General features: G+C 41.3%; 1 protein-coding gene across 1 annotated transcript; it reads left to right on the forward strand.

Moving 5' to 3' along the window:
- Positions 1-6,069: 6,069 nt before the first annotated feature.
- LOC137294068 (myoglobin-like) lies at positions 6,070-26,889 on the forward strand. The gene is made up of 13 exons (XM_067825002.1): positions 6,070-6,170; positions 6,578-6,673; positions 6,939-7,058; positions 16,005-16,123; positions 16,387-16,486; positions 18,144-18,261; positions 19,492-19,543; positions 20,894-20,963; positions 21,510-21,585; positions 21,876-21,977; positions 22,231-22,327; positions 22,944-23,017; positions 26,496-26,889. The coding sequence occupies exons 1-13, from the start codon at positions 6,099-6,101 to the stop codon at positions 26,552-26,554; spliced, it is 1,155 nt and encodes a 384-aa protein (XP_067681103.1). The 5' UTR covers positions 6,070-6,098; the 3' UTR covers positions 26,555-26,889.
- Positions 26,890-27,292: the final 403 nt, after the last annotated feature.

A 27,292-nucleotide genomic window follows, 5' to 3' on the forward strand; every position in this document is an offset into this window, starting at 1 on the left:
CAGTTACAGCCCAGACCTAAACCCAATTGAGAATGTGTGGGGAGTCATGAAGGACAGAATAAACCAAAAGGGACTGAGAAATATTGACGATATGAAGGCCGAGGTGGTCCAATATTGGGATACCCTGTCACACGATTACCTACAAACTTTGATGGGTAGTGTGCCTAGGCGTATTCAGGCATGCATTGCTGAGCAAGGAGGTCTAACAAAGTACTAAAACAAGACTGCGACTGTAAAACAATGATGTTTTAACATGTTTATGTAAGTAAAACGCCGGAAGTTAATAAACGTAATGAGTTACATGACGCAACATGATTCTCAATAATTTCTGGGAATACTATACATAAAGGCATCTCTGCTTGATAAACTGGAAACACCAGAGAAGAGTCAGTCGTGTTTGTCTCCCGAATCAGATTCTACTCTCGTAACTATACGAAGGGATCACTTCAGTCCCCAGTGAGGCAGTTCCTATCAAGGTTATCATTTTCATGAAACCCATCAACACGGAAACGGTGCTAAAACTATAATCGAGAAAATCTGGGATTCGAACTCATGATTCTAGGTTCAGCGCGCAGGAGTAAGCGGCACAGAAACACATGTGGACCCGACAATTCAGTGATAATAGACCTTATGAACACCCACGAAATGGAGAAAGACACATAATCAAACGGATCCAATTTGTGACCTCTTACGACCTCACGGAAGTTGCTTGAAGCCTGTTCTAACGGCAGTCCCAAGGTTATTTTCTTAACCTCTACCCCCTCAACACTGTAGGACAATAATAAAACAAAAGTAAGATAGTGAGGGTTCTAAGTGAGTCAGTGAGAAGAATATGTCGTCACCGAACCGTTTAACCTTTCAGTTTCTACTCGGGAATCGACGCGTAACAACCGACAGATGAAGACCGGAGCAGACCGCCATTAGCCCGACCGAGCCCGTCTATAACGTCTTTAAACAGATTGTAAACAGGTGTCTCTACGTCCAGTACGTCTTTAAGCAGACTGTAAACAGGTACCACTACGTCCTGTAAACGTGTACCGCTACGCCCAGTACGTCCTTAAACAGACTGTACACGGGTGATACTACGTCCAGTACGTCTTTAAGCAGACTGTAAACAGGTACCTCTACGTACAGTACGTCTTTAAGCAGACTGTAAACAGGTGCCTCTACGTCCAGTGCGTCTTAAAGCAGACTGTAAACAGGTGCCTCTACGTGCAGTACGTCTTTAAGCAGACTGTAAACAGGTGCCTCTGCGTCCAGTACGTCTTTAAGCAGACTGTAAACAGGTGCCTCTACGTCCAGTACGTCTTTAAGCAGACTGTAAACAGGTGCCTCTACGTCCAGTACGTCTTTAAGCAGACTGTAAACAGGTGCCTCTACGTCCAGTACGTCTTTAAGCAGACTGTAAACAGGTACCCCTACGTACAGTACGTCTTTAAGCAGACTGTAAACAGGTGCCTCTACGTCCAGTACGTCTTTAAGCAGACTGTAAACAGATACCACTACATCTAGTACGTTCTCACACAGTTTCAGTCCGATCAGATCATTTTTCAAGAACGTACCGAGAACGAGTTTGGTGTGCTGGGGTTTTAACGTTTTAGTTTCAACTCAACACGTTATAACCTTGACACTGACTAGCTAATAAAATGAATATTTATACCAACCGCTCTGGTTACAAATGTGCTCAAATGATAGTCACAGTCATGATGCACTTGGCCTAGAAAAAATTACATGAATCAATTAATCCTCTAACATAAATTATTCCCGAGTGAAGGATTGTTTAGATGTTAATAGCACTTGGCACAATGTTGTTGGCCCAGTTTGAAATACGAATGATTTAATGAGAACATATCATTCAGTGTTGCTGATGTAGTGAGTGAGTGTAGTTTTACGCCACATTTAACAACAATACAGCAATGTCACAGTAGGGGACACCAGAAATGGGGCTCATATATTGTACCCTTGAGTGAGGAGCCTAGGCTTTGTCCACTAGGTTACCCGATCGCTCCATGTCAAGCTAGAGTCAAGCCTGGCTGTGAAATACACTGGTATCTTGTTTACAAGCACTAGAGCATTTTGTTGAGCACAGACAGGGTAGGCACATCAGACATCCGGGTCCTGGTACTGAAACATACAGCTTTATGGATTACAACTGCTTGTTTATTACGTTGAGCGACGTTTCAATGTAGATTCTTACATCGTTTTCAAGCTACATTTAGCTTGTTCAACGTAATAAACAAGAAGTTGTAATCCATAAAGATGTATCTTTCATTTTTGACTCACCAACTTCTAGAATGCCCATCAAACAAGTGGTCCTGGTACTGTTTTCATAAAATATAGTCTCTCAGAGAGACCTGTCGATTGCTACTTGTTCAGACTATGTTGTTGGATGGTTCAAGAAAAATGCATTTTGAGAAATCAATACCCGTGGAATGTGCTCGATTAACATTTTGTCGTTTCAGAATAATATTGTGTACAGTGAACTAGGAAAGTAGGTGATACAATATGTGTTTAGGTTACAACTGTAACACTAAATAGGTTTTTGAAGCATTTGGATTAGGAGCACCTTTATCCTTTGAAGACTATTCTGTAACATACGGCCATTTCCATCAAACGGCTTTCAGTTTGATATGCATTAAGCGACCTTTCTAAATAAATACTTACTCACAATCTAAGCTACGCGTTTTGGGACATCTTTTCACAGATTACCTGTTGAAATTTGATATGGTAATTGCTGTAATTAAAGAGGAGAGAAATTATGCATTTTGTAGAAGTGCCATATATTTTGTGTCACCCTTTGGGAAGAATCTTACTGCTGTAAACACCCTGCCATCTTTTAAACAGAGTAGCTTATTTGTGTGTAACATGTCAAGCCCTTCCTGCATTAACTGGGAAACTACGTTAAACCGCCTGGACGTCGAGGATTTATTTCTGACGCACATTTCTGATAGATATGAAAAGTGAGAATTTCGTTCGGGAAGCACAGGATCATCTATCTATAATGACTATAATACTGGCTATGAAACGATGTGGATTTTCGTCTATGGTTCGAATCCCGGATGGAACCAATAAAGTACTAGAATTTTGACGTTACCAAGAAAGTGTAATCCCAAATATGACATATGGTATAACGTCATTGTAACCTACTCCAATACAAAGCTCCACGTTGCAACCGGATACCTTTTGGTGGTATCACAACTTATGGGAAATTACGACATTGTATTACTCAAGAAATCACGTAACACGAACACAGCGAATTCGCCTAACCACTTCGTAGACTAGTTCTTAGATTAGCGTATTTTCCTGTTTGTGTGATCCGTGAGGAACAATCTCGATTAGAACTGATCTTCATTACCCATGCTTCTAGAGGCGACTAACGGGATCTGGTGGTCAGGTTCGCTGACTTGGTTGATACGAGAATGTCTTGTCCAGACTCGATTATTTGTGTCCAGACAGATCTTTGCTTTTGGCAACGTCGGAGAATGATAGCATTCGTATGTCGATTTGTATACATCTCACCTAATTTTCGTTAATTGCGTTAACGACGTGTCTGTCGAACTTTGACGCTCATTCAACCGAACTTAAAATGACTTTACCACTTTACAAATCCTTATTTCCACATTTGTATATGAACATCAGTTAGTCTGAGGTCAAATTTAGATATAAATCACCATATATTCATCGCATACTGTGATAATCAGACATGGCTAAATCTGTATTCAAAAAGCAATTTTTAACTAAAGGGCCCAATGTTCAAATGTACGTTGTACATCAGAGACTTTTTATAACAATCTGTAAATAATAGATATACTAGGCACATAAAGCAGCTGTGCATATTAACATTTAAAATTTATCAAACCTGTGTAGACACATAAGGATCTAAAATCAGAGATTAGTGACATGTATCCAACATGTGTGCACATGCCACCTTCCGTGACGTCATTGGTTTCGTCCTTGAGACGTGCAATACGTTGTTCCACGTGCATTCCGGGAAAGAGAAATAGAGCAAACGAATGTCACACAATACTGTCACTTTGGAAAGCTTACCCCCTATACTTTCGATCGTTCAAAAAATCAACCGTCTATTGAAAGGCATAGCATGTCAAGGCCAACGTCTGCACTACGTCATGAGGCCATTGGGATGGTCCGTGGGGAATGTCTCAACAAGTGGCTGCATATTTCCACTGCCACCGGAACAACATTTCTGCTCTGGTGAGACGCTACCGATCGGACACGTTCTAGACGTCCACGTGCTACTACCCCTAATCAGGACAGATGGATAAGGGTGGCCCATCTTCGCCACAGGTTTGTGATGACTGTCCGGACCATCTCATAACGTCGACGTATTCACTCCAACACAGTTCGACGACGTTTACGTCATCACGGGTGGTGACGAAGTGATGTGATGCCGAAATTATGTCCGCAGACCCTTGTTTCGGTGGAGAAATGTTGTTTTTAAAAGATGGGTCTAGGTTTAACATTTCCCATAGTGATGGACGTCAACGTGCCGATAGACGCGTGGGAGAACGTTATGCACAGCCCTGTGTCTTCGAGAGGAATCACTTTGGTAGTGATTCTGTGTTGATTTGGGGTGGATTAGCAGCACGTCAAAGAACCCCTTTGGTGATTGTTCAGGGCAGCTTAACTAGTGTGGGCTACAGAGATCAGATTCTTCGACCGGTGCAAATTCCCTGTGTGCAACGTCATGGCCCTGGGTTAACATTTCTACAGGACAATGCCCGCCCTCATACAGCAACGGTTGCTGTGGATTTCTTGCAACACCACAATTTTGCTTATTGCTTTGGTTTGCAAATTCACATGATCTCTCCCCGATAGAGCATGTTTCGGACGAGACTGATCGACGTCTACACCGTCTCTCTCATTCGCCAGATAACGTCCTTGACCTTGCAACAGACCTTGAGAGAATCTGGCGTGACATCCCACGTTTGATTGGCTCTATGCGTCGTCGATGCACTGCTGTTCTCAACGGCGATGGTGGACATACCTGTTATTGAGCTTGTGACATGGTTTGACCCCTCTCAAACTTGTGGACTCGTCACGTCATTGTGATTGATTTTTCAGTTGAAATTCTCCAGACATGTTATAATTTCAGACATTTTGAAAATTTAAATAACTGGTATTCAACAGAAATTTGGATATGTTAGTTGTTAGTATGAACCTCATATAAAGAATAAAAACCTTTCACTCTTTGTTCAGCCAATAACACGTGAATATGTTTCATGGCTTATAAAATGAATATTTCAAAACACACAAAGATATTATGGGATTATATTTTTCTTTGTTCATGATTATGTTGCTATCTCTCTCAAACCACAAAGAAAATGAAAAAAAGAAAGCTCTTTGTGTATAGAACGGTCAGAAAAATGATGTAAGTTTGTCAATAGGAAGATATGGCGGGGTGTATTTTTTATACAACTCGTATAGAAATGTAGTTACACCTTGATTCTCGGTCATCACAATGTCCTAGTTGTTTTTCGATGATAAATTGATTGCATTATGGAAAACAATGAGAGTGAGTCGTAAAACGTTTGTTACAAACGCACACCTGGCCAATGAAAATATGTTTTTGTCCATATACCGACATAAACATGAACAAGACAAGTCCTTTAAAACTCTATGCATAAACATTTCATAGTTTTAAGTATTAATTTCCATTGATGTTGTCCGTTGTATTACTGAAGCTAAATGAAATCGCTTTTCATTAAACTTTCCATATGAATATAGAATACTGCACTTAAGAAGTAAATTACAAACTGTAGTAATGTCTACTTTTTTGAGGGGGTTTGATACTAGTTTAAAATAAATATGTTTGAAAAACTCAAATAGCATGACGGGTATTATTTGTTTAGTAGTCCGCAAGAAAAGATTCAGACCAAACACGTTGCATAGATTTACTTTGAAACACAGACGCCCTCGCCCAGTGCAACCTCAGTTACACAGTGTTGTCATAATATTACCGACACTTGGGCATTTGAACTAAAACATGACTAAATGACCTTGACCCGCGCCAAGGTGACATTGAGTAAGGTGCAGTGTGCAGCGATTTCAATGTACAAGTAATCCGACAGGACGACAGTATGTTTCCCTCCATACAACTCAGTGATTACCACGTTTCCAGAGACACAGGCTTTTTGTTGGAGAACCCTCAGGTAGTACGGCCTTGAAGTATATACCGAACTTAGTCTCGTCAACTATGAATTGTAATTATGCTTTTCGGTCACAGTAACTACTGATTTGTCTCAGTAATCCCTCAGTAATTCAACGAAAGACAGTTCTGGCAAATATTCCTTCCACACTCATCTTGCTTGCCCACACAGCAGAATCTGGGAAATACTCACTTCCTGAGGTTGCGTTCAACGAGGTGTTTTAGCGTTCCAGGACAACGACGTTTTAACGCTGCAGTCTTTGCGAGTCGTCAATAGTTCAGTTCCGATAAATCTGTCGTTAGTTCAGTTAGGATAAATACATCGTTTTTGAATATCTTGCCATGCCGCACGATACACATTTTCTAGACTCTATCGGTATATTAACTGAATATTATTGTAATCTTCTGTAGGAATATTTACCAGAGTATTTTGAACCATGGAACCGCTTGGCGAAGTGCATGCCAGACTTAGTATCCAGCCACAGTATGAGAGAAGCTGTGAAAGAGGTGAGTAACTTTGTCAAGGAGCGTTAAATAATATGTGATGGTAATGCAGAATCCACATGAAGCCTCTGTTTTTCCGAGTGCGAAACGACAAATGTTATTGCATCTGGAAATTGGGAAAAAGCGCTGGTCGTCTTGGTCAGCTGTTCCTTGTATATTTGATTGCGTCGGACCATGCTACGAGCAAGGACGCAAATAGTGCTAAGATAATATACACTATACCCAGATCTCGAATTTCTGAAGACAACTGTCCATCTTGTTATGACAGATGCCTTTGTTGGATTACTCCAAGTTGGCCGGGTACCGGCAGAAGCGTCTGGCCCACATGCAACTTGTTCTCATTACATCCGGGTATTTGTGGCAGGAGGGAGATGCTGGGGTAGTACAGGTAAGACACCTTTAAATGTTCCAAGTGTGGAGGCGTACCTGACACCTCGATATGTTAGGTCAAATTATCGACAAGTTCACATTGTTTCAATAAACTCTACTTATATGATAAAATTCACTTCATAAGCTCCCTACGATATGTGGAGTGTAATATGTCCCCAAAAGCCATGATTTGTGCGAAATTGGAATTATTTTATGATTACAGGATAAAAATGAAATATATTCACATATTTCTTTGAAAATGAAGCCATATAGAAAAATATTCCTCGAGTGCCGACTCACCTTAAGTGCAGTTCATATTGGGCATATGATATCGGTAACTGAAGAAATTGTCCAGTGAACATAACATTTACAAGTAAAATAAACAAATGTTTCAATAGGTCTGTTTAAAACTTAGTTTATCCAATGTTTTAGTTCGTTTCCAAAGCGTACCAAAATTCAGTCCTAGTTTGTTTAATGTGTTCAGCAAAATAATTTAAAACAAATGTTTCAACAGGTGTGTTAAGCAAACCTTCGGTATATCTTCATGTATCGCAAGCCCCTGTGTGCACGACCCATAATCCCCATCGATTTGTAAATGTCTTAATTAGCACAAACTGACGTCGGTTCATCTTACTAGCGATATCCAGCCAGGGGAGATAACCGAAATAATTCTTCTCATACGCACAAATAACATGATAAGAAAACGGGGTTAAACCAGCGCTGTGCTTTCACGCGCATTGTCCCCGATTACACAAAGGATATAAATGCACCAATGGAAAGAAGGATAACAAAGCTAGAGACCTCTTTTTCATATTTTGACCATTGTGACGTATGTTGACTTTGTGAAAGTGAAAACTTCCGAAGAGTAAAACATATTTATGCAAAGCGCGCATTTCTTAAAATTAGTTAGTTAAGCGCACTGTCCAGGTTCAATTTGCACTATTAATTGTAAGGCTAAATAAAAAACGTGAAATGTTTCACGGACATCGGCGCATCACTTTTATTTGTGCACGTTACAATTTATTATTTACCATTTTAAGAAACAAATAAAATGACTTCGCCTCGTCCCGATCATCCATTTGTGCATTCACATAAGAATGAGTCTCTGTAAGAACGAGTGTGACTGAATCTACAACTCATTAACATGTGCTAAACTTTCCAAGGTGTATTTCTGAGAAAAAGAACTAAAACAAAACATATATTCCTCCCACGTCACTTTTGAAAAAAAATGTGCCCGAGAAATCTTTTGAAGGGGCACTGACACGGAGCGAATAATGTTTCTCGCCAACGGTCTAATTACGAAACCAAACCGCAAATTGGTCAGCGCCTGCTCCTTCGACCGTGACGGACAAAGGAACTGGGCTCCTGTCCTTATTAGCAGAATTTCTTCACCTAAACAGTCAGGAGTCCGGATGCCCATCATATGCCATTTGTTAAAAAATATCCATGGTATTCCTTGTCTGATCCTATTTCTGAGTTTTTAACCTCGATATTTAATCATGTTACATGAAAATATGATGTCTACATGCACGTAGCAAGCCATTTGTTTCAGTACGGAAGATTGCAAAGCTTTATATTCAGGTAGTTTTGCGTGTTGGTTGAGCTGTGATAGCAAAAAATCATACGTAAAGTTTGGTAGCCATGGTAGCTACAATGGTTTATTATATATGATAATAAAATCACGCTGTTGATTTATTTGAATTCGTAAACAAAAAAGGATGACTTTGCCTTTGGTAGAGAAATCTGAAAATTTTCTTACGTAAAAAAAACCCTTATTTCACCTATTTACCAAAGTAAACAGCAAATGCCTGTGTGTGTTCCTTATGTAACGAAATTCCGTTGGTATCTTCAAAACAGTTTCGGCTCATAAGTGTTTTCAGGCTGCATGCGAAACAGGTATTACATCTTCCTTGCTGTAACTCGCGTTTGATGGTGTAAACCTACACGTGTTACTTGTCATCATTCTCTGGATGGTCAATTAATGAATTTATAACAGGTATAATTAGTAGTAACACCACTTCGGTTACTCAACAAAGGTTCCCATTTGGCATTTCTCCTGTCTGGAGTAAATACTCAACATTATTAATTAAGGTCTGTAATGGCAAATGTATTGTATGTTATGTAATATGTGCATGTAAGTGATGCAAGAGGGTTTATCAGCAGAGTTGCAAATACAAACATCGATCAAAGGATTAACCAATAACACACTGATTAATTAATTACTTTTATCTTCTAGCGGGTTTGTCAAAAGGCAGTGTGTGTAGATGACTACACCCTGTCGTAAAGTGTGAGTGCAAGGACAACGTCCTCCCTTCAAAGAATTAACCACCCTTGCGTTGATTGATTGTTCATTATTGGTTAACTAAAGTACTTAGAATAGTGGACATCATACAGTTAGTTGCCAGGTGTGCTGTCTTGGGACACCAATGAGAGGTTTATCTGGTTTTCACCAACGAAAGACGTGAAACGATGTGTTACTTTTTCGCAAATGAGACAGTTGTAAGACACACGACACAGAGCAGGATTATTTACCAGCTGCAGATGTATGGAATACGATTTCTTTTACGTGGATATTGATGGATACATTCCTGAACAAGGTAGTAGCTTGACACTATTGCTATAAAATTAGTCTGTTTTACATTCATTATTTGCATTTTGTTTTAATTTAATTGTTGTAGCATTCAGCAGAATCTGAATGACAGAAAACACACACTAGATCGCGTATGTGTGTGAAATAGGATCCACATTGGCAATCTATACAATGTATAAATGTTGCTGTTATGTTAGAAATTTACTATGAGTATAAGCAGATCGTGTGTTCTTTTATTAATTTTCAGAATCATACAAATATGACAATAAACTAATTAGGGTTATGAGACAAAATATAGAGACGTACATTGGCTTCGTTATTTTTCCATCCTAATAGTTTTTTACCATTTCTACCACTGGCAGATGATTAACCTTCAAAGTGTTTCATTTGTTTCCATAATACATTTGTAATGAAGTAAAAATGCCTTCTCCTCAGTTGATCTGTCTATAATTAACTATCAATTGCGCTTACGGACTGCGCAGCAGAGGTCACGAACCAGTCGCGAATTCTGGGATATCATCCGGGTACTCACGGGAGAAAAACAATAACAAAAGTTTACACCAGTCCACGGAAATTGCTCCGCATCAGTGCCCCTTTAACAACGTGTTGATATCAAACTAATAATGGAAAGGACCCCACCGTCTATGCCGAAAGTAACTTTCCTTTGCGATGAAGCAACTCACACAGTCTGCAATCTCAGATAGTATTTGTCAATATCGATGGAAATATCATCTTTGCTGCGAAACTGGTGAGTGACAATATATTTCATACTTGCGATATGATGTGTCTTGAACTAAAGAAGGAATAAAAACCATTTATTACCGCTGAGCAGTCCAATTTTAACATATATATGGTGTAAATAAATAGCGTGTACACTGAGTTGACATATTTCTTTTTATGAAATTGACATGGTTATCAAATATACTACTGGCATTCATACCTACACGTATCATCTCGGCATCTTCCTGTAGGTCACGGAAAGAGGCGAGTAGTTACGAATGAGTGACTGTAAATGTGATTGATTACTTTATTACTCGCCCGTTGAAGATACTGCAGTGTACTATTTTCACTTCAATATTACACTAGTGTAATACCGCTTGACGTATGACGTCAAAATGGTTCAAAGTTGTGACGTCACAAAGCTACTATTGATGTCGCGATTTTACTAGACCTTGCTTGATTTGAAAGGTGAGTGTCCTCAAACAACAGACAATTTCGCCGCAGTTTCTGTCAGTTTATGTTGGCGAGTAATAAACTGAATACTAAACTCGCCTCCGGGAAATACCATTTTCATTAAACTCGTTAAAGATTTAGTATCAAACTCGCTTTCGCTCGTTTGATACCAAATCATTAACTCGTTCAATAAAAATGGTATTACACGGAAGGTCGTTTAGTATCCTTTATATACACAAGTTAGTGACATTTGACAGGTGACCATGGCAACATTGTATGTTCAACTTCTATTGTCTCTATTTCCAGTCGCATTCCAGTTCTCATTCCAGTTCAGAGGATACACTGCATAATACCGCCTCAGATATTATTATTATTATTATGTTTTACAGAGTAAGATTGAAATGCAGCAGAGAGGGTTCAGGTGATCTTTTATTATTTTACAGATTAAAAATTGAAATGCAGCAGAGAGGGTTTGGGTGATCCTGGCACAGTCAGGCTGGTCAAGCTCATCATCAGCTCAGTGCCCTCACCCCCTCTACACGCAGCCCAGACAGCGAATGGGACTTCTCCCAGGAAACACTGTCTAGTCGAACCCACCAAGAACTTTCCGGAGAATATGGAGGCTCCCCAACACTGCAGCCTTCTGCATTACCCAGATTGTCAGAAGGGTTGTGCTACCGGTGGAGAACCCGGGCACTCTCTTGATCTGCGCCAAGAGATCAGGAGGTACCAAACCAAGGGCACCGAGAACAATGGGGAGCCTGACGACAGTGTACTTGGGATGCAGGCGAGACATTTCAAAGGCTGGGTCCACATATTTATCATGCTTTTCCTGAATCTTGCCAATCACGTTGCTGTCAAAAGGGACAGAAAATTCAATGATATAAATAATTTCATTGGTTTTATTAAAAAGGACAAGATCAGGTTTGTTGGCTGGAATTCGTCTCAGGCTGTATATTCGCCTATTCCAGAGACGTTTATAGCTGTCATTTTCCAGGACGCCCTGGACATGTTCAGGGTCGTACCATGGATGGACCTCGGAGTCAAAGCCACAGGCATGGCGGAGACGATAGTAAAAGCAGCGAGCCATGCCATCATGTCTTTTAAGATATGCTGTTTGTGCCTAGGAAGGGCATCCACTGACAAAGTGTTGGACAGTCTCTGCAAATTCATTGCAAAGACGACATTTCATATTGATATTTTCTTTAAGAATAACATTCTGGCGATTTTGAGTGGGAAGTGACTGGTCCTGAGCAGCAAAAAGGAAGCCCCCAGTTTCACATTTGAGACCAGCCAACTTCATCCAGGCGAAGGAGTCGGTTGGATTGCTGTTCTGTTCCACACACTGCATATACACACGATGCAATGGCTTCTCAGACAGCTTCTCCACAAAGGACCGACTCTGAGCAGATTTGGTAAAGGACTTCACCTGGTTTACTCCCATCACTGTACCGTCCAGCAGTACATCTCAATAAAAAAATCAACTTCAAATTTCAGATTGTGTCCAACAACCTTGGCACGCTTAAAATGGCTGTGGAATTCCTTGCTTTCATCGTGAGTCTTGATGTGCATCACCAGAGGATCATCCGATAAAGAAATATGCGCAAAAGTACACAATAAAATTCTATCATGAAGAGCTTCCACATTAATCAAACCCCGACCTCCCGAATTGATTGGCATATATAAACGATTAAGAGAGGAACGAGGGTGGTGTGCTCTGTTATCTGACATGATCCTTCTAGTCAGGCGGTCAAGACCCTGGATGTCTTGTTTTGTCCGATCAACTACTCCAAAGGAATAGGAGAGGACAGCAAAAATATTGGTGGCTTTGACCTTGTTTCGAGCATTTAGCTCGGAGCTCCAGATTTTCTTTAAACGAGATTTATACTCGGCCCGAAGTTTATCTTGAATCTGGGCATTCTGGAGCTTGTCTCGAACTTGCATTCCAAGATAGGTGTAGGCGTGATCTTCCACAAGATGCTCAATAACTCCTCCCCCTTGTAACCTGACCGATCCATCATTAGTTACCTTGCCACGTTTCAAATGAAGAGTATTACATTTATCGAGTCCAAAAGTCATGCCAATATCATGAAGGACTCAACAAGGAGAACCTGTTCTTTCAAATTGGTCTCTCCTTTGGCAAGGAGCTCGTTATGTTTTACAGATTAGGATAGAATGCAGCAGAGAGGGCTCGGGTGATCCTGGCACAGTCAGGCTGGTCAAGCTCATCATCAGCTCAGGGCCCGCGCCCCCTCTGCACCCTGCCCAGTCAGCGAATGGGACTTCTCCCAGGAAACACTGCCTAGTCGAACCCACCAAGTACTTTCCGGAGAATATGAAGGCTCCCCAATAATGCAGCCTTCTGCATTAGCCAGATTGTCAGAAGGGTTGTGCTTCCGGTGGAGAACCCGGGCACTCTCTTGATCTGCGCCAAGAGATCAGGAGGTACCAAACCAAGGGCACCGAGAACAATGGGGAGCCTGACGACAGTGTACTTTGCTTGCAAGCAAGACATGTTCAATGCTCTTACGACAGTTGACAACCTTAAATTTGGTGTCATGCCTAGACTCACTGAGGGTCAGCGCACAGGCAAACTGTAGAGCAAAGGGGATTGCGGAGCATAGAGAATATGACAAGTCTTACATGCGAGCGAATGCACTTCCCTTGCTTGGGATAGAAAAATATTTTTCATGTCTAAAGAAAATATCGTCACCATCAAAGGTACACTCCCATTTCCTCACCTGGTTGTGCTCTCAGATTTCCTACCCCATGTTTAACAATTTCTCACGTGAAATATGTGTTATTCAACATTTTAAGCGCCACTCGTGGTATTCACATCGTTCGTTGAACGAAGGGGCTGAACAAGAATAAGCAGAATTTTAAAAAAAATACCATATTGCCTCATTTTATCATGAACCTGTTGGAGTTTATATGTCTCATCTGTTGTCTCTATTGTTAGAAATTTCGTAACATTTATGAAAAAACACTTTACATTGCATAAAAACACTTTTGCTGCAATGGACGAATGAAGCAGGGGAGGTAACTGTAAGTATTCTAAATGGAATAATACCCTCCTATTCCTTCACTCCGTTGAACCGGAAGCAGGAAGGGGGAATGGTTGCGAAGAACGGTCTGATATACCACGAGTTGCGCTTAAAATGTTGAATACGAAATGTTTCAAGATGTGGTTGGAAATGTGAGAGCAAGCCCAGTGAAGAAACGAGTGTATACCTTTGATGGTGGCGATATTTTATTTTGACATGAAAACTATTGCTTGAACCGAGGCGGAGAATGTACGTTGCCAACATTTGCGAGCATGTAAGAAGACTGGTCATATTCTCTATGCTGTGCAACCCATTTGCGTTATAGTTTGCCTGTGTTCATTGCAACAATGCGATTGGTCATTTGGAGGCCGGGGAGTCTCAGACTGCGATAGCAAGGCAACTGAATGTGTCATAGAGTACAATAGCAAGACTTTGGCATCTCTACCAGCAGCAAGGGCAACACGTGATCTCAGGACAGGTTTATTCGGCTTCGACATTTGCTGAACAGGTTCACCAAGCATTCTCCACAACATCGGTAGTGCCAGGACTCAGAACAATTTCAGATCAGACTGTGAGGAACCGCTTACGTGAGGCTGGTATTCGTTCCAAAAGACCTTTGCGAGGACGTGTCTTTACACGTCAACATCGGCAACAATGCAGACACTGGTGTCGCCAACATCTCCCATGGCCACTGCAAAGGTGGAGAACTGTTATCTTCAGTGATGAGTCACGTTACATGCTGCGACGCCCCGACGGAAGAGCACGTGTATATCGACGTCGTAACGAACGCTACGTTGCAAATTGTGTAGAGGAAGTGGACAGATTTTGTGGTGGGTGTCATGGTTTGGGCTGCCATCTCATACAGTGGCAGGGCAGATGTCATTCAGGTCCAGGGCAATTTGACAGCTCGACGTTACCGTGATGAACTCACCAGACCTCATGTCCTTCTTTTCATCAACCGCCAGAATGTCATTTTTCTGCATGATAACATTTTTTGGACGAATTTGATCGTCGCGTGCGACAGCGTGACCCTCAGCCACAGACGTTTGTCTGTAAAACTATATTTATTCATTTTGCTGAGGGTACTATGCCGTATGTAGAAAGGAGCAATAAGTCCATGTTTTACTCCTTGTTTGCACTTTTAAGATCATTTACTAGTCATTACTACATACCACATGTGCACAGTTTATGATGGTGTTGGTACAGCTGGGTTGGGTATCACTCTGTCAGTTACAGCTCTGGATGGTAAACTTCAATGAATATAAATATTTTTCAGAAGTGTAGAAATATTTTTGAAAATACCCTAGAAAATACATGGCTGGAAAGAAATGCGGTAACTTTTATATGGAGAAGATGTGTTTAAATGATAGTAATATTTTAAATATGTTTTTCTGTTTGGAAATAATTTTTTGGTATGGAAATCTAAGTGTTTTGTTGTTATTGAAAAACTTCACTTTTCAACACACCAAATTTGATGTGAAAATTCCTTTAAATAAAAAAATAATGACAGATCATGCCCAATCTTACGTAAGTCCATGTACTAGCAATCAGACCTGGCTCCACAATGTGTAATTGCTCTTCCTACAAACACTGGTCAACATGGCCATGGCCTACAGACAGGAGCAAACGGATTGTGCGGCAGTCGTAACTTTGGCCAGGCCGTCATTTGAACTACGCCTACGTCGACGATGTAAAATCGCCGTGTGATTTCCTGACTGTGTGACAGAGCGAGTCCAACAATATCAGTCACGCGATTACCAATTATTTCCTGTTTCGACTGCTACGTTCCGTAAACAATACCCAGGGCTGCTGTCTTCTCAACATTCTTGAGAGTTGTCTTCTGTCGACCACACCCAACGACAACCGAGCACAAAACGTTCATCTTATGTTGACGTGGTAATTGTGTGTCGAGCGGGGCGGTGGGATAGTCCAGTGGTTAAAGCGTTCGCTTGTCACGCCGAAGCCCAGTACAGTTCGTGAAATCCATTTATGGTGTTCAATGCCCTGATATTGCTGGAATAATGCTAAAAGCGGCGTAAAACTGAACTCAATCACTGTAAGTCTAGCGCCTACCTGAAAGTGTTATTCTGTCATTATGACAAAGTACTTGTATGTCTACTTGAACGTTTTATTCTGTTAATGGTACCTGTGTTTGTAGCGTCTCCCTGAGTGTGTTGCGGTACCACTGTGGCATGTATCCAACATACTGGGCCTGAAGCCTGTCATCAGTCACCCCGCCTTGTGTCTGGCTAACTGGAAGTACACAAAGGACCAAGGGTGAGTACTTAAACTCAGACCAAAACGTAGAATCTTTGAAATGACCATTTGTCGGAGCAATCAGAACATCGCTTTCCAGATCATGAAAGAGACAGTTTTAATGTGATTCCTAGTGGGGAAGGGACAGTGTACCACAAATATAATGTTTCACATTTTGGACGAACCGTAATACAAACCGTTTCACCATTCTTGTCACTGAGATTATACTTCAGCATGATGTGATCCTCTCAGAGATATTACTACTTCCATTTGTGTTGGTTCAGGGACATCGAGGTTCTGTACACAGTCCCTGGGGGTTCAGACAGTGTCTGGTTCTTCAAGGTGACCTGCTTTGTGGAAATGGCCTTCGCTAAAGGTGTGCAGGTGAGTCTGAGACTGACGAATATTTGTTTTCTGGGAAGATTAAGCCGTCGATAATTGGAATGTTTCGTCAGATATCATTAGATGTCCCAGAAAGAAAAAATACCTCAGGTGTCCCCAACGTTAAAAGTACATAGAGCTTCAATAAAGGAACATTTTGTAGGCAAAACATGTCGCCCTCTCGTGGCATATTGATATTTGAAGCGAAATTTAAGTGCACATCGTGAATAAACCGTCGAAATGGTAAATCGTATAAACCATGATTTCGGGCTTCTTCAGAATTTCACATGCACTGGTGGAATGAAAGGTAGTGTGCTGTCAGGTTGCATTTTGAAAAAAAAACGCCACAAATATGCCATGACTGTCCGCAGTTGAACGTAAGAGGGCGTAGGTACGCCCCAGATGGGGTCGACACATGCCAGCATTGCAAGAACCTTCGACCTCACCCTAGCCGTCTCTAGACTGCTGCAACATTACATGCAGACGGGCCAGACCAAGACGTGGGAGATCGCGAGTTACAACACCAGCCGAAGACCTGCATTTGAGGACGTTACATCGGAGACACCTTTCTTACGGTCCCTTTGATCATAGTGTCAGTCGATACACTATGGCTAGACGTCGGGTAGCAGCTATCGGGTAGCCGACAGACCCTTCAAAGGACAGGTGTTGACCCCTGTGCACAGACGCCACAAATTGCGTTGGGCCGGAGTTGTTCGACTTTGGCATCGACGAGAGGAAAAACGTGGCCGTTCTGCAGTTCCAGCACGTTCTCCAGACATGTCCCCGATCGAGCACATGTCTGATGTGGGATGCACTAGACAGACGTGCTTGGAATCACCCTAACCTACCACAGGATAGACAGCAACTTGCTCAAGCCTTCCAGAACGAATGGCGTCGCATACCACGTGATCTTGTCCGACGTCTGACGTCTTCGGCTGGAAAGAGGCTGCGTGCCTGTATTGATGCAAAAGGTGGACATGCAGGATAGCAAAGTGATGGTAGTGAACATTTATTGTGTATAAATCAGTGCCTTCCTCTTTATGATTTAAAGCTGATTTTCAGGGGCCCCAGTGAACTTGCGCATGTCTGACGCCACGTGTTTCTGTAGTATACGTCTAAATGTTAGCTTAGGTTGAGAAACGATGTTGTTAACACCACTGTATATATGTGTGCCTAGGCACTCTGGGTCAATGATGATGACTTCTTGAAAGCCTTGTATGCTTTCTTTTGGAGGTCAGTTTAGTTATCGGAACTACTAGCACCTCAGCCCCGTTCGTTCATTGATTGGGTTGACGCAGATGCTTTTATGCTAACCAACCAACCAAGTGATGACCAATAGTTCCAGCAAGCAGGCAGCTGGAGGTTTCAAAGACCAACCAGCGGCCAGATTGTTCGTGCATCATGTGCAGCTGGCTACGCCATCTACGCAGCACATTCAAACATCAAGCAAAAACAGAATTCTCTAAACAGTCGTGAACGGAGAGGACTCAAATTTTAGGGTTTTTTTAGTGACACGGACGTATTCCATTATGTAAGTAATACAGGCATGCGCCATTTTCCCACCGCACGTGTTGATGGTGAATGGATGAACTGTTTGTAAGTGCTGATGATTTTAGTTCCACAGGATTATATTTACTGGGGACCTCTGCGTCTGTTACAGGCAGTCCAGAATGTGCTGGATGGCGTTCTGGAAGATGACAATGTCAAGGTCACAGCCGGTTTATCTGGTCTGACGGAAACGGTCGGGAACATGCAGTCGGCCATGAAAAGGATGCACGGTAATGGTGTTATCCTTCATCAGCTCTTGAGGGATGACTTAACATTGTAACACTTAACATTGTCTCGTACGGAATCATTGTCGCATTGTCGCAATCTCGAAAACAACAACAAAATAAACAAACAAACAAAGGGAAAACACGAACAAGAAAAACACGCGAAAGATCCAGATTAGTCAAAGCGCGAAATGCCATAAATCGTCCAAAACACTCATTGTTACACTGTTGCATTTTAGTTCATTTTAACACTTTCGGGTTTTGTTCAACGCGACAAGGTCTAGTCGGGATTCCATAGTTTTGCGATTGGTTTTATCTCACCAACAACAGTCACGATGTAAGGCTTAAGCATTCATGTATGTGGTAGTTTACACAGTAGTTGAATGTTCTGTTATGAATGAAAATTGCCGTGCTTATTCAGATGTTTCAAATGTTTGCGATATTACGTTCATGTACACCTGTAGCAGTGTAACGAATAATACTTACACTGCACAGTCATTAGTACACGTAATTGCGTGATTTGCAGAGTATAACAGTAGAAATCAAGGAAAGCTAACACAGAGCTTTAAGGTTACACAAAACTGCAGTACACTGGATTAATTTAGTATCAACAGCAACACGAAACTTAAAACGCTAACAGATGCTCAGAATACTGTCATTTTTTACGAAAGACAATCTACGTTTGACAAGTACTTAAGAAACACATGAACTGGGAAAGGTCTAATGGCCAGAAACGTCTTGAATAATCAAAGGCAGCCTTGTTCATGTACACAAGGGCAGATAACTCTTCTTCAATCCGAAAACCTTTCTGGAAGACTCCACCCGCAGGGTACTGACTGCTTTCAAGTCTAGCCAGCAACAGACATATGCTAGCAGGAGTTAAAGCTATTTCCTCGGCTATGTTTCCATGTCTGGCATGACGATAAACTTTATTTGCCTAGGTTGCAAATTACTCGTATTTCATGGCTAATTGACAAAATGAATGGCAACGTTATCAGTCTTAATCAGAGTCATAGTTTAAAATTTGCCTCAATGAAGGGTTGGTAAGATCAACAAGATGGCGGCCATTCCCACTGATTACGATCGAGTTCGCGAAATGTGAGATATAGATATATATATAGATATAGATGGAGATATAGAGGAGGAATCATCATTTGCCACAGACTATTGCTGCATGAGTGTTTACTACAGCGCCACCACGAAAATCACAATTTAACAATCTGGCGTATGTTTCAGAACACTTGTCGAGTGACACCTTCTACAACACAGTGAGACCATATCTTGGCGGGTATGTTAATTTACTGGAGGTCGTAACGTCAGTTGTTGAGTATACCCGTCTGTTTGACCGCGCTTTCAGAGGTGTTTCTGGATAGGAAATTACGTCCTACAGTAGTACTACTGATGTTGGTAGCTAGGATCCAAGTTACAGAGCCAGACCACCGCAAGATACACACATGCACACACGCACACGTGTCATACGTGTGTGTGTATATATATATATGTAAGTGTGTATACATATACATATATATATATATATATATATATATATATATATATATATATATATATATATATATATATATATATATATATATATATATATATATATATATATATACACACACACACACACACACACATACATACACATATATATATATATATATATATATATATATATATATATATATATATATATATATATATATATATATATATATATATATATATATATATATATATGCACACACATATATACATAAAATACATATATACACACATAAAATACAGGGTATATATATAAATATGAACTGAAGTACAAAAGAAAGTACACACCCCTAAAATGGTTCCCAAATTGTTTCTGTCTTGAAGTTATAGTATTGTAACGAACGCAATCAATGATAACACGGCGCCAAAACGTAACTTTAGCATTCTGGTTTCCAAAAAATTGAAATTTTCGAAAAGGATGATTTTCTCCACTTGCACGTGCAATTTGTGCAGAAAGGGTATGAAAAGCGGTGTATTCTACCGTTCATTACACTTGTGAGGAAAAGCACACAAGAGAAATGCCACGTCTTACAGCAGCGGAGCGAGAGAGAGCGTTCGGGATGTGGCAAATGGGGGTCCCAAACAGTGAGATTGCAAGAACTCTTGGATGCACCAGGCAAACCATTATCCGACTCTTTCGTCGTTTCAACCATACTGGCCAGGCATCCGACCGTCCAAGAAGTGGAAGACCGAGAGTAACAACCCCTGCGGAAGACCGACACCTGCGCACTCTACATCTGCGCAACAGATACCTCACCATAACGTCATCAGCAGCGACAGCGCTAGGTCACGTCGTCAGCAGGAACACAGTCATGAGACGACTTCGGGCTGCTGGTATCCGGGCATATCGTCCATTCCGTGGGATGACCTTGACTTTGCTTTTATACCCCCTATGGACGCAAACGTGAACAAAAGTGCTTCAAATTGGAACAAATCTCAAAATCATTTCCGAAGACGTTTGAAAATGACCCAGCAATAAAATTAAACAGTTGAATCTTGTTTATGTTTTTTTTCTGATTTCATTTATGGACAAATTAGTAGGGTGTGTACTTTCTTTTGTACTTCAGTGTATACACTCTGTATTTTACAGATGGGGTGGACCCTCCAGTCCGCTTCCTGATGGGCTCATATTTGAGGGTGTATCAGAGGAGCCAGTTCAGGTAGGTTTCTAATGTATTTGAATCTTTGAATCTGAATATTTCAGTGAGGTATAGCTGCCAAGGGGTATTTTTTCAACAAAAAAATGCAAATGTTAAAGGTCAAGGGCAGTCTCACACGAAACTGATATATTTGGGCGTAAAATGCAACATTGCTGTTAACATAAGTTGAATAGATGACTGAGATTCATTGATGGTACCTGTTAACATTGCTTGAATAGATCGCCGAGATTCAGTGATATTACCTGTTTACATTGCTTGAATAGATCAGCGACATTTGGTGATATTACCTATTAACACTGGTAGAATAGATCACTGAGATTCATTGATGGCACCTATTAACATTACTTGAACAGATCACTGAGATTCATTGATGGCGCCTGTTCTAGCAGGCACTCAGCAATTATCAGTTCTACCGTAATGTTAACGGAAACTACAAACTATAGGAGACGAAACTTTATTAGGTGACAACATTATGAGAAGGGGACACGACAGCAGATTTGATGAAATGAACGCTGAAGGGTTTAAAGGAATCCTTCTTTCTGTCAGGTGGTTGGAGGGTCTGCAGCTCAGAGTTCAACACTTCAGTTGACGGACCTTCTCCTGGGAGTCACACATTCCCCAGGTACGTTCACATCCATCTACTGTTCACCGTCACTAGGACACACAGTCACCAGGTACGTTCACATCCATCTACTGGCCACCGTCACCAGGTAAGTTCACACTCATCTACTGGTCACAGTCAGCAGGTACGTTCACATCCATCTAATGGTCACTATCACCAGGTATGTTCACATCCTTCTACTGGTCACGGTTACCAGGACACACATTCACCAGTAAAGTTCGTATCCTTCTACTGGACAAGCTGCAAGGTGTTACTTAGCACCCTAAGTTTTCATTATCTGAATGTTCCAGACAAACAGACCTTCCTGGATGAAATGAGGAACTATATGCCCCCCGCCCACAAACAACTCCTCGTTGATGTGATGAATATGCCACGGAAACTGACTTTTATGGGTGTGTTATTTTGCGGTGATGGTGGCGCGCTTTTCAAATCCAAATCTACATCGACTGCTTGACAAATAAATTAGAACATTAGTGCCAAGCATGTAGTTTGTTTGTCTAAAACTATGCAATACTTCATCCATTCTCAATGCTATGTGTTCTTCAAATAAAATGAATGCCAAAGTAAGTACATTGACAACGTACTCGACGCTCGTGAAGTTTGTGAAGCTCATGAGTTAAAACATACTTTGTTTAACTATGACAGTGGAAGACTCGGAGGACACAAATCTGACAACAGCTTACAACAAGTGCCTGACTGCTCTCACACAATTCCGCAGTTACCATGTACAAGTCGTAACAAAGTGGGTATATCATTACTTATCACAAAGAAGTCGTAACAAAGTTACCATATGCAGGTCGTAACAAAGTAGGTGTATCATTAGTTACCGTATACAGGTCGTAACAAAGTAGGTATATCACTACTTATCACATGCAAGTCGTAACAAAATGGGTATATCATCAGTTACCACATGCAGGTCGTAACGAAATAGATATGATATAAGTTGTCAAAAAATTCCTTCATCACATACAAGATGTAACAAAGTACATGTTTGTAGGTATGTTATCAAGAATCACATACCAGTCGTAACAAAGTAGTTATGTTATTTGTTGTCACGTGCAGGTGTCATAAGTAGCAAGGTAGGTATAGCTTGATTTTCATTATTTTGACAGTAATAAAGCTTAATCACATGCAGGTGAAAAGTGTAAATAGATCATATGTAGGGTCCATTACATGCTGTGATCAAATAGACACATCAGTTATCAAGTGTTATCATTCAAGGACCGTAACAAAGTTGCTACTGTTAACATATACTGTAACGAAAGATACGATGCAACTCTGGTACAAGAGCAGTGCATTCCGTCTCTCTCTGGGCTTTGATATTGTCGTTAGTGTGTTACACGTGTCTATAACTGCAGGTATGTGGTGTCAGCCTCGAAGAAAGAAAATCGGGAGAACAGCCATCTTGCTAACAAGGGCACTGGTGGAACAGGTGAGATCTAAATACTGCATATTTTACACCCACAATTATAGTGATAGTCAAAATAGTCAGTTGCTGTGTACGTAATATACATTGGATGGTTACCCTGAAGGCCAAAGAGGCAACTTAAAACCCTTGTCACACTAGCGCTCTGTGAGTCATTCGACATCGTACTATCAGTTCTAGAGGAAGTTAACATTTACACTGTAGTGCCACAGTGACTGTTTTATCAACAATCAAGAAGCTGGTCAATGAACAATGAAACATACAACTTTATGGATGACGACCAGTAATCTTCTTCTTATTATTATGTTTTACAGATTAAGATTAAAATGCAGCAGAGAGGGTTTTGGGTGATCCTGGCACAGTCAGGCTGGTCAAGCTCATCATCAGCTCAGGGCCCTCACCCCCTCTACACGCAGCCCAGACAGCGAATGGGACTTCTCCCAGGAAACACTGTCTAGTCGAACCCACCAAGAACTTTCCGGAGAATATGGAGGCTCCCCAACACTGCAGCCTTCTGCATTACCCAGATTGTCAGAAGGGCTGTGCTCCCGGTGGAGAACCCGGGCACTCTCCTGATCTGCGCTAACAGATCTGGAGGTACCAAACCAAGGGCACCGAGAACAATGGGGAGCCTGACGACAGTGTACTTGGGATGCAAGCGAGACATTTCAAAGGCGAGGTCCGCATATTTATCATACTTTTCCTGAATCTTGCCAATCACATTTTTGTCAAAGGGGACAGAAAATTCAATGATATAAATAATTTCATTGGTTTTATCAAAAAGGACAAGATCAGGTTTGTTGGCTGGAATTCGCCTCAGGCTGTATATTGGCCTATTCCAGAGAAGTTTAAAAGCATCATTTTCCAGTACGCCCTGGACATGTTCAGGGTCGTACTATGGATGGACCTCGGAGTCAAAGCCACAGGCATGGCGGAGACGATAGTAAAAGCAGCGAACCATGCCATCATGTCTTTTAAGATATGCTGTTTGCGCCAAGGAGGGCATCCACTGACAAAGTGTTGGACAGTCTCTGTGAATTCATTGCAAAGACGACATTTCATATTGATATTTTCTTTAAGAATAACATTCTGGCGATTGCGAGTGGGAAGTGACTGGTCCTGAGCAGCAAAAAGGAAGCCCTCAGTTTCACATTTGAGACCAGCCGATTTCATCCAGGCGAAGGAGTCGGTTGGATTGGTGTTCTGTTCCACACACTGCATATACACACGATGCAATGGTTTCTCAGACAGCTTCTCCACAAAGGACCGACTCTGGGCAGATTTGGTAAAGGACTTCACCTGGTTTACTCCCATCACTGTACCGTCCAGCAGTGCATCGCCATCAACAAAATCAACTTCAAATTTCAGATTGTGTCCAACAACCTTGGCACGCTTAAAATGCCTGTGGAATTCCTTGCTTTCATCGTGAGTCTTGACATGCATCACCAGAGGATCATCCGATAAATAAATGTGTGCAAAAGTACACAATAAAATTCTGTCATGAAGAGCTTCCACATTAATCAAACCCCGACCTCCCGAATTGATTGGCATGTATAAACGATTAAGAGAGAAACGAGGGTGGTGTGCTCTGTTATCTGACATAATCCTTCTGGTCAGGCGGTCAAGACCCTGGATGTCTTGTTTTGTCCGATCAACTACTCCAAAGCAATAGGAGAGGACTGGCACAGCAAAAGTATTGGTGGCTTTGACCTTGTTTCGAGCATTTAGCTCGGATCTCCAGATTTTCTTTAAACGAGATTTATACTCGGCCCGAAGTTTATCTTGAATCTGGGCATTCTGGAGCTTGTCTCGAACTTGCATTCCAAGATAGGTGTAGGCCTGATCTTCCTTGTAACTTGACCGATCCATCATTAGTTACCTTGCCACGTTTCAGATGAAGAGTATTACATTTGTCGAGTCCAAATGTCATGCCATCCTTAGAAAATGACTCGACAATTAGAACCTGTTCTTTCAAATTGGTTTCTCCTTTGGCAAGGAGTTCGATGTCATCCATATAGAGAAGATGAGTAAGAGGTGTTGGGGATCTGTGCTGAGGAGGTCCGGGATGGTACCCTTCCTCCCTGTTGAGCAGAAAATTCAAAGGATTTAGAGACAGACAAAAAAGCAAAGGACTGAAGGAGTCCCCCTGAAATATTCCCCTTCTGATTGGAATAGATTCCGAAGTCTGCTCCTGCCCTTGCGAGTACATCTCAAGTTGAGTCGACCAGCAACTCATTAAAGACTTGAGTAAATCAAGTAGTCGCTCAGGGAGGTCAATACACTGAAGAGACTTCAGAATCCATTCGTGAGGGACAGAGTCGTATGCCTTTTTGTAGTCTATCAAGCACATGGAGAGGTTGCGATGATATGTTTTAGCCTCTTCCAAAATCATTTTCTGTACAAGAAGTTGATCCTTGCACCCCCAACTTCCCTTTCTCGCCCCCTTCTGCTCTCTGTAAATTATCTCATTGGACGAACAGTAAATGACACTAGGTTTGTCAAACACCCTGTGAATAATTTGTATTGAGTATTCAAACATGTGATAGGGCGGAAGTTTTTTGGATCAGTCAAGTCTCCTTTTTGGGAAGGATTATTGTGTGACCTTTGCAGAACCACGGAGGAACATCACCTGTGTCCACAAGAGAATTGAAACAGTGAAGGTGTGGTGCTTGGACACAGGGAAACAGTCTCCAATACCGGTTTCGAATGCCATCAGGCCCTGGAGCTGACACTTTTCAGGAAATCTGGTGAGATGTAACAGATAAACGACCTAGTTATTCTCTCATGCATTGCATGGTCATAATCATCGACCCATGGTGCCTCCAGGTTACAGTCGCCGGGTACAGACCACAACTGTTTCCAGAACCTTTCATTGGCAGCCATGGGAGGCCGTTTAGCACGCTCACCATCACCATTTGTTTTGGGTTGCCTATAGAATTGCTTTTCATTATTTCTAAAAACTTTATTTTGTTTGATAAATTTGGTTTTCTTTTCCCATTTTTTCTTTCTTTCAGTCCAAACTTTTATTTTTGCCTTAAGGGAATCGACAATTTGGAGCAGTACCTTTTCTTTTGTTGTCTTGAACTGTGAACTGTAATTTTAATTTTCTCCATATTGCCTTTTGACATAGGATTCTATGATGATCTTAATTTCTGGCACAGCTCTATCCAGGAAATATGTTTTCTTGTTTCTGTTAGTTTTACTTGAAACCGGTTTTTCTTTGGTTTATTGTTCTTACTATTGGGAGATTGTTCTTTGGAAACTGTGTGAAGGTCCTCCAAGGTTCGAGCGGCAGCATAGACACAACAATTTACTTCATGTAATGAACAGTCCTATTATCGTTACACTATTTTAATCATAACCTATTAAGCTATTTCGCTGTTACCATTAGACCGCCCTATAGTCACACAGGTAGAAATGTACAGTATCAGGAAGAACATGGCCGTTACTGTTTCTACTAGTAAACTAAACTGACTCTTTTCAGACCTCCTTCCATTCCTCAAGGCTCTGAGGGACGACACGAAGAAGAAAGTGAACCTTTAATGACAGCTGTTCAGGTCTTCAAGCCGTGACAGACGATCTCATTGATTTAAATCTGATTTTTTGCTCACCCACAACAACACGATTTCTATCTGTTCCACCATCGAACGCAGTTATATATCTAGGTTCTAGTACAGTGACGCTCAGAAACGACATGATGTGTAAAGTGTTATTTCTCTGCATTACTTATCGCATATAGGATTATGGGGTATACAGAAGACATGATTGCCTGAAAACCCCTCTAACGTTGACCGAGACATCGCATCTCGTATTTAAAAGTTTTATTTAAAAGAAATAAAAGTTTCACACATTTTAAGGCGGTCATGCCTACACACTGAGAGGTATTGCGTTATTGTTTGACAGCTTTAACTGACCCGTTGTAATATATCAGAACGGTAATTAGGTACCTTGACGAACGTCTTCTACTGCTGGAGTAAAAACGTTGCTTACGACTTTATCGAAAACAGATTCTTGATTTTTGCATAAAGCGAGATTAATATTCTTGTGCTGTAATAAAGCTACAAGTAGCGTCTTGTAACTGCATACACATAATGTTGAGAAAGCTATTGACTCACCAACTAGTAGAACGCCGATGAAACAAACAGTACCGGGTGTCTACAAACAGATGAACGTATCCCATCCCATCCGTAGCTACTATCACAAATGCATGCAGAGGCAGGTCAGTTTTTCACCTAAAGATATGCTCGTCTCTATAAGTTTCGTCATTAGGCTAAAAGGCAT

The sequence above is a fragment of the Haliotis asinina genome, chromosome 8, assembly GCF_037392515.1.
Source record: "Haliotis asinina isolate JCU_RB_2024 chromosome 8, JCU_Hal_asi_v2, whole genome shotgun sequence".
In the NCBI taxonomy this organism is placed as follows: Eukaryota; Metazoa; Mollusca; class Gastropoda; order Lepetellida; family Haliotidae; genus Haliotis; species Haliotis asinina.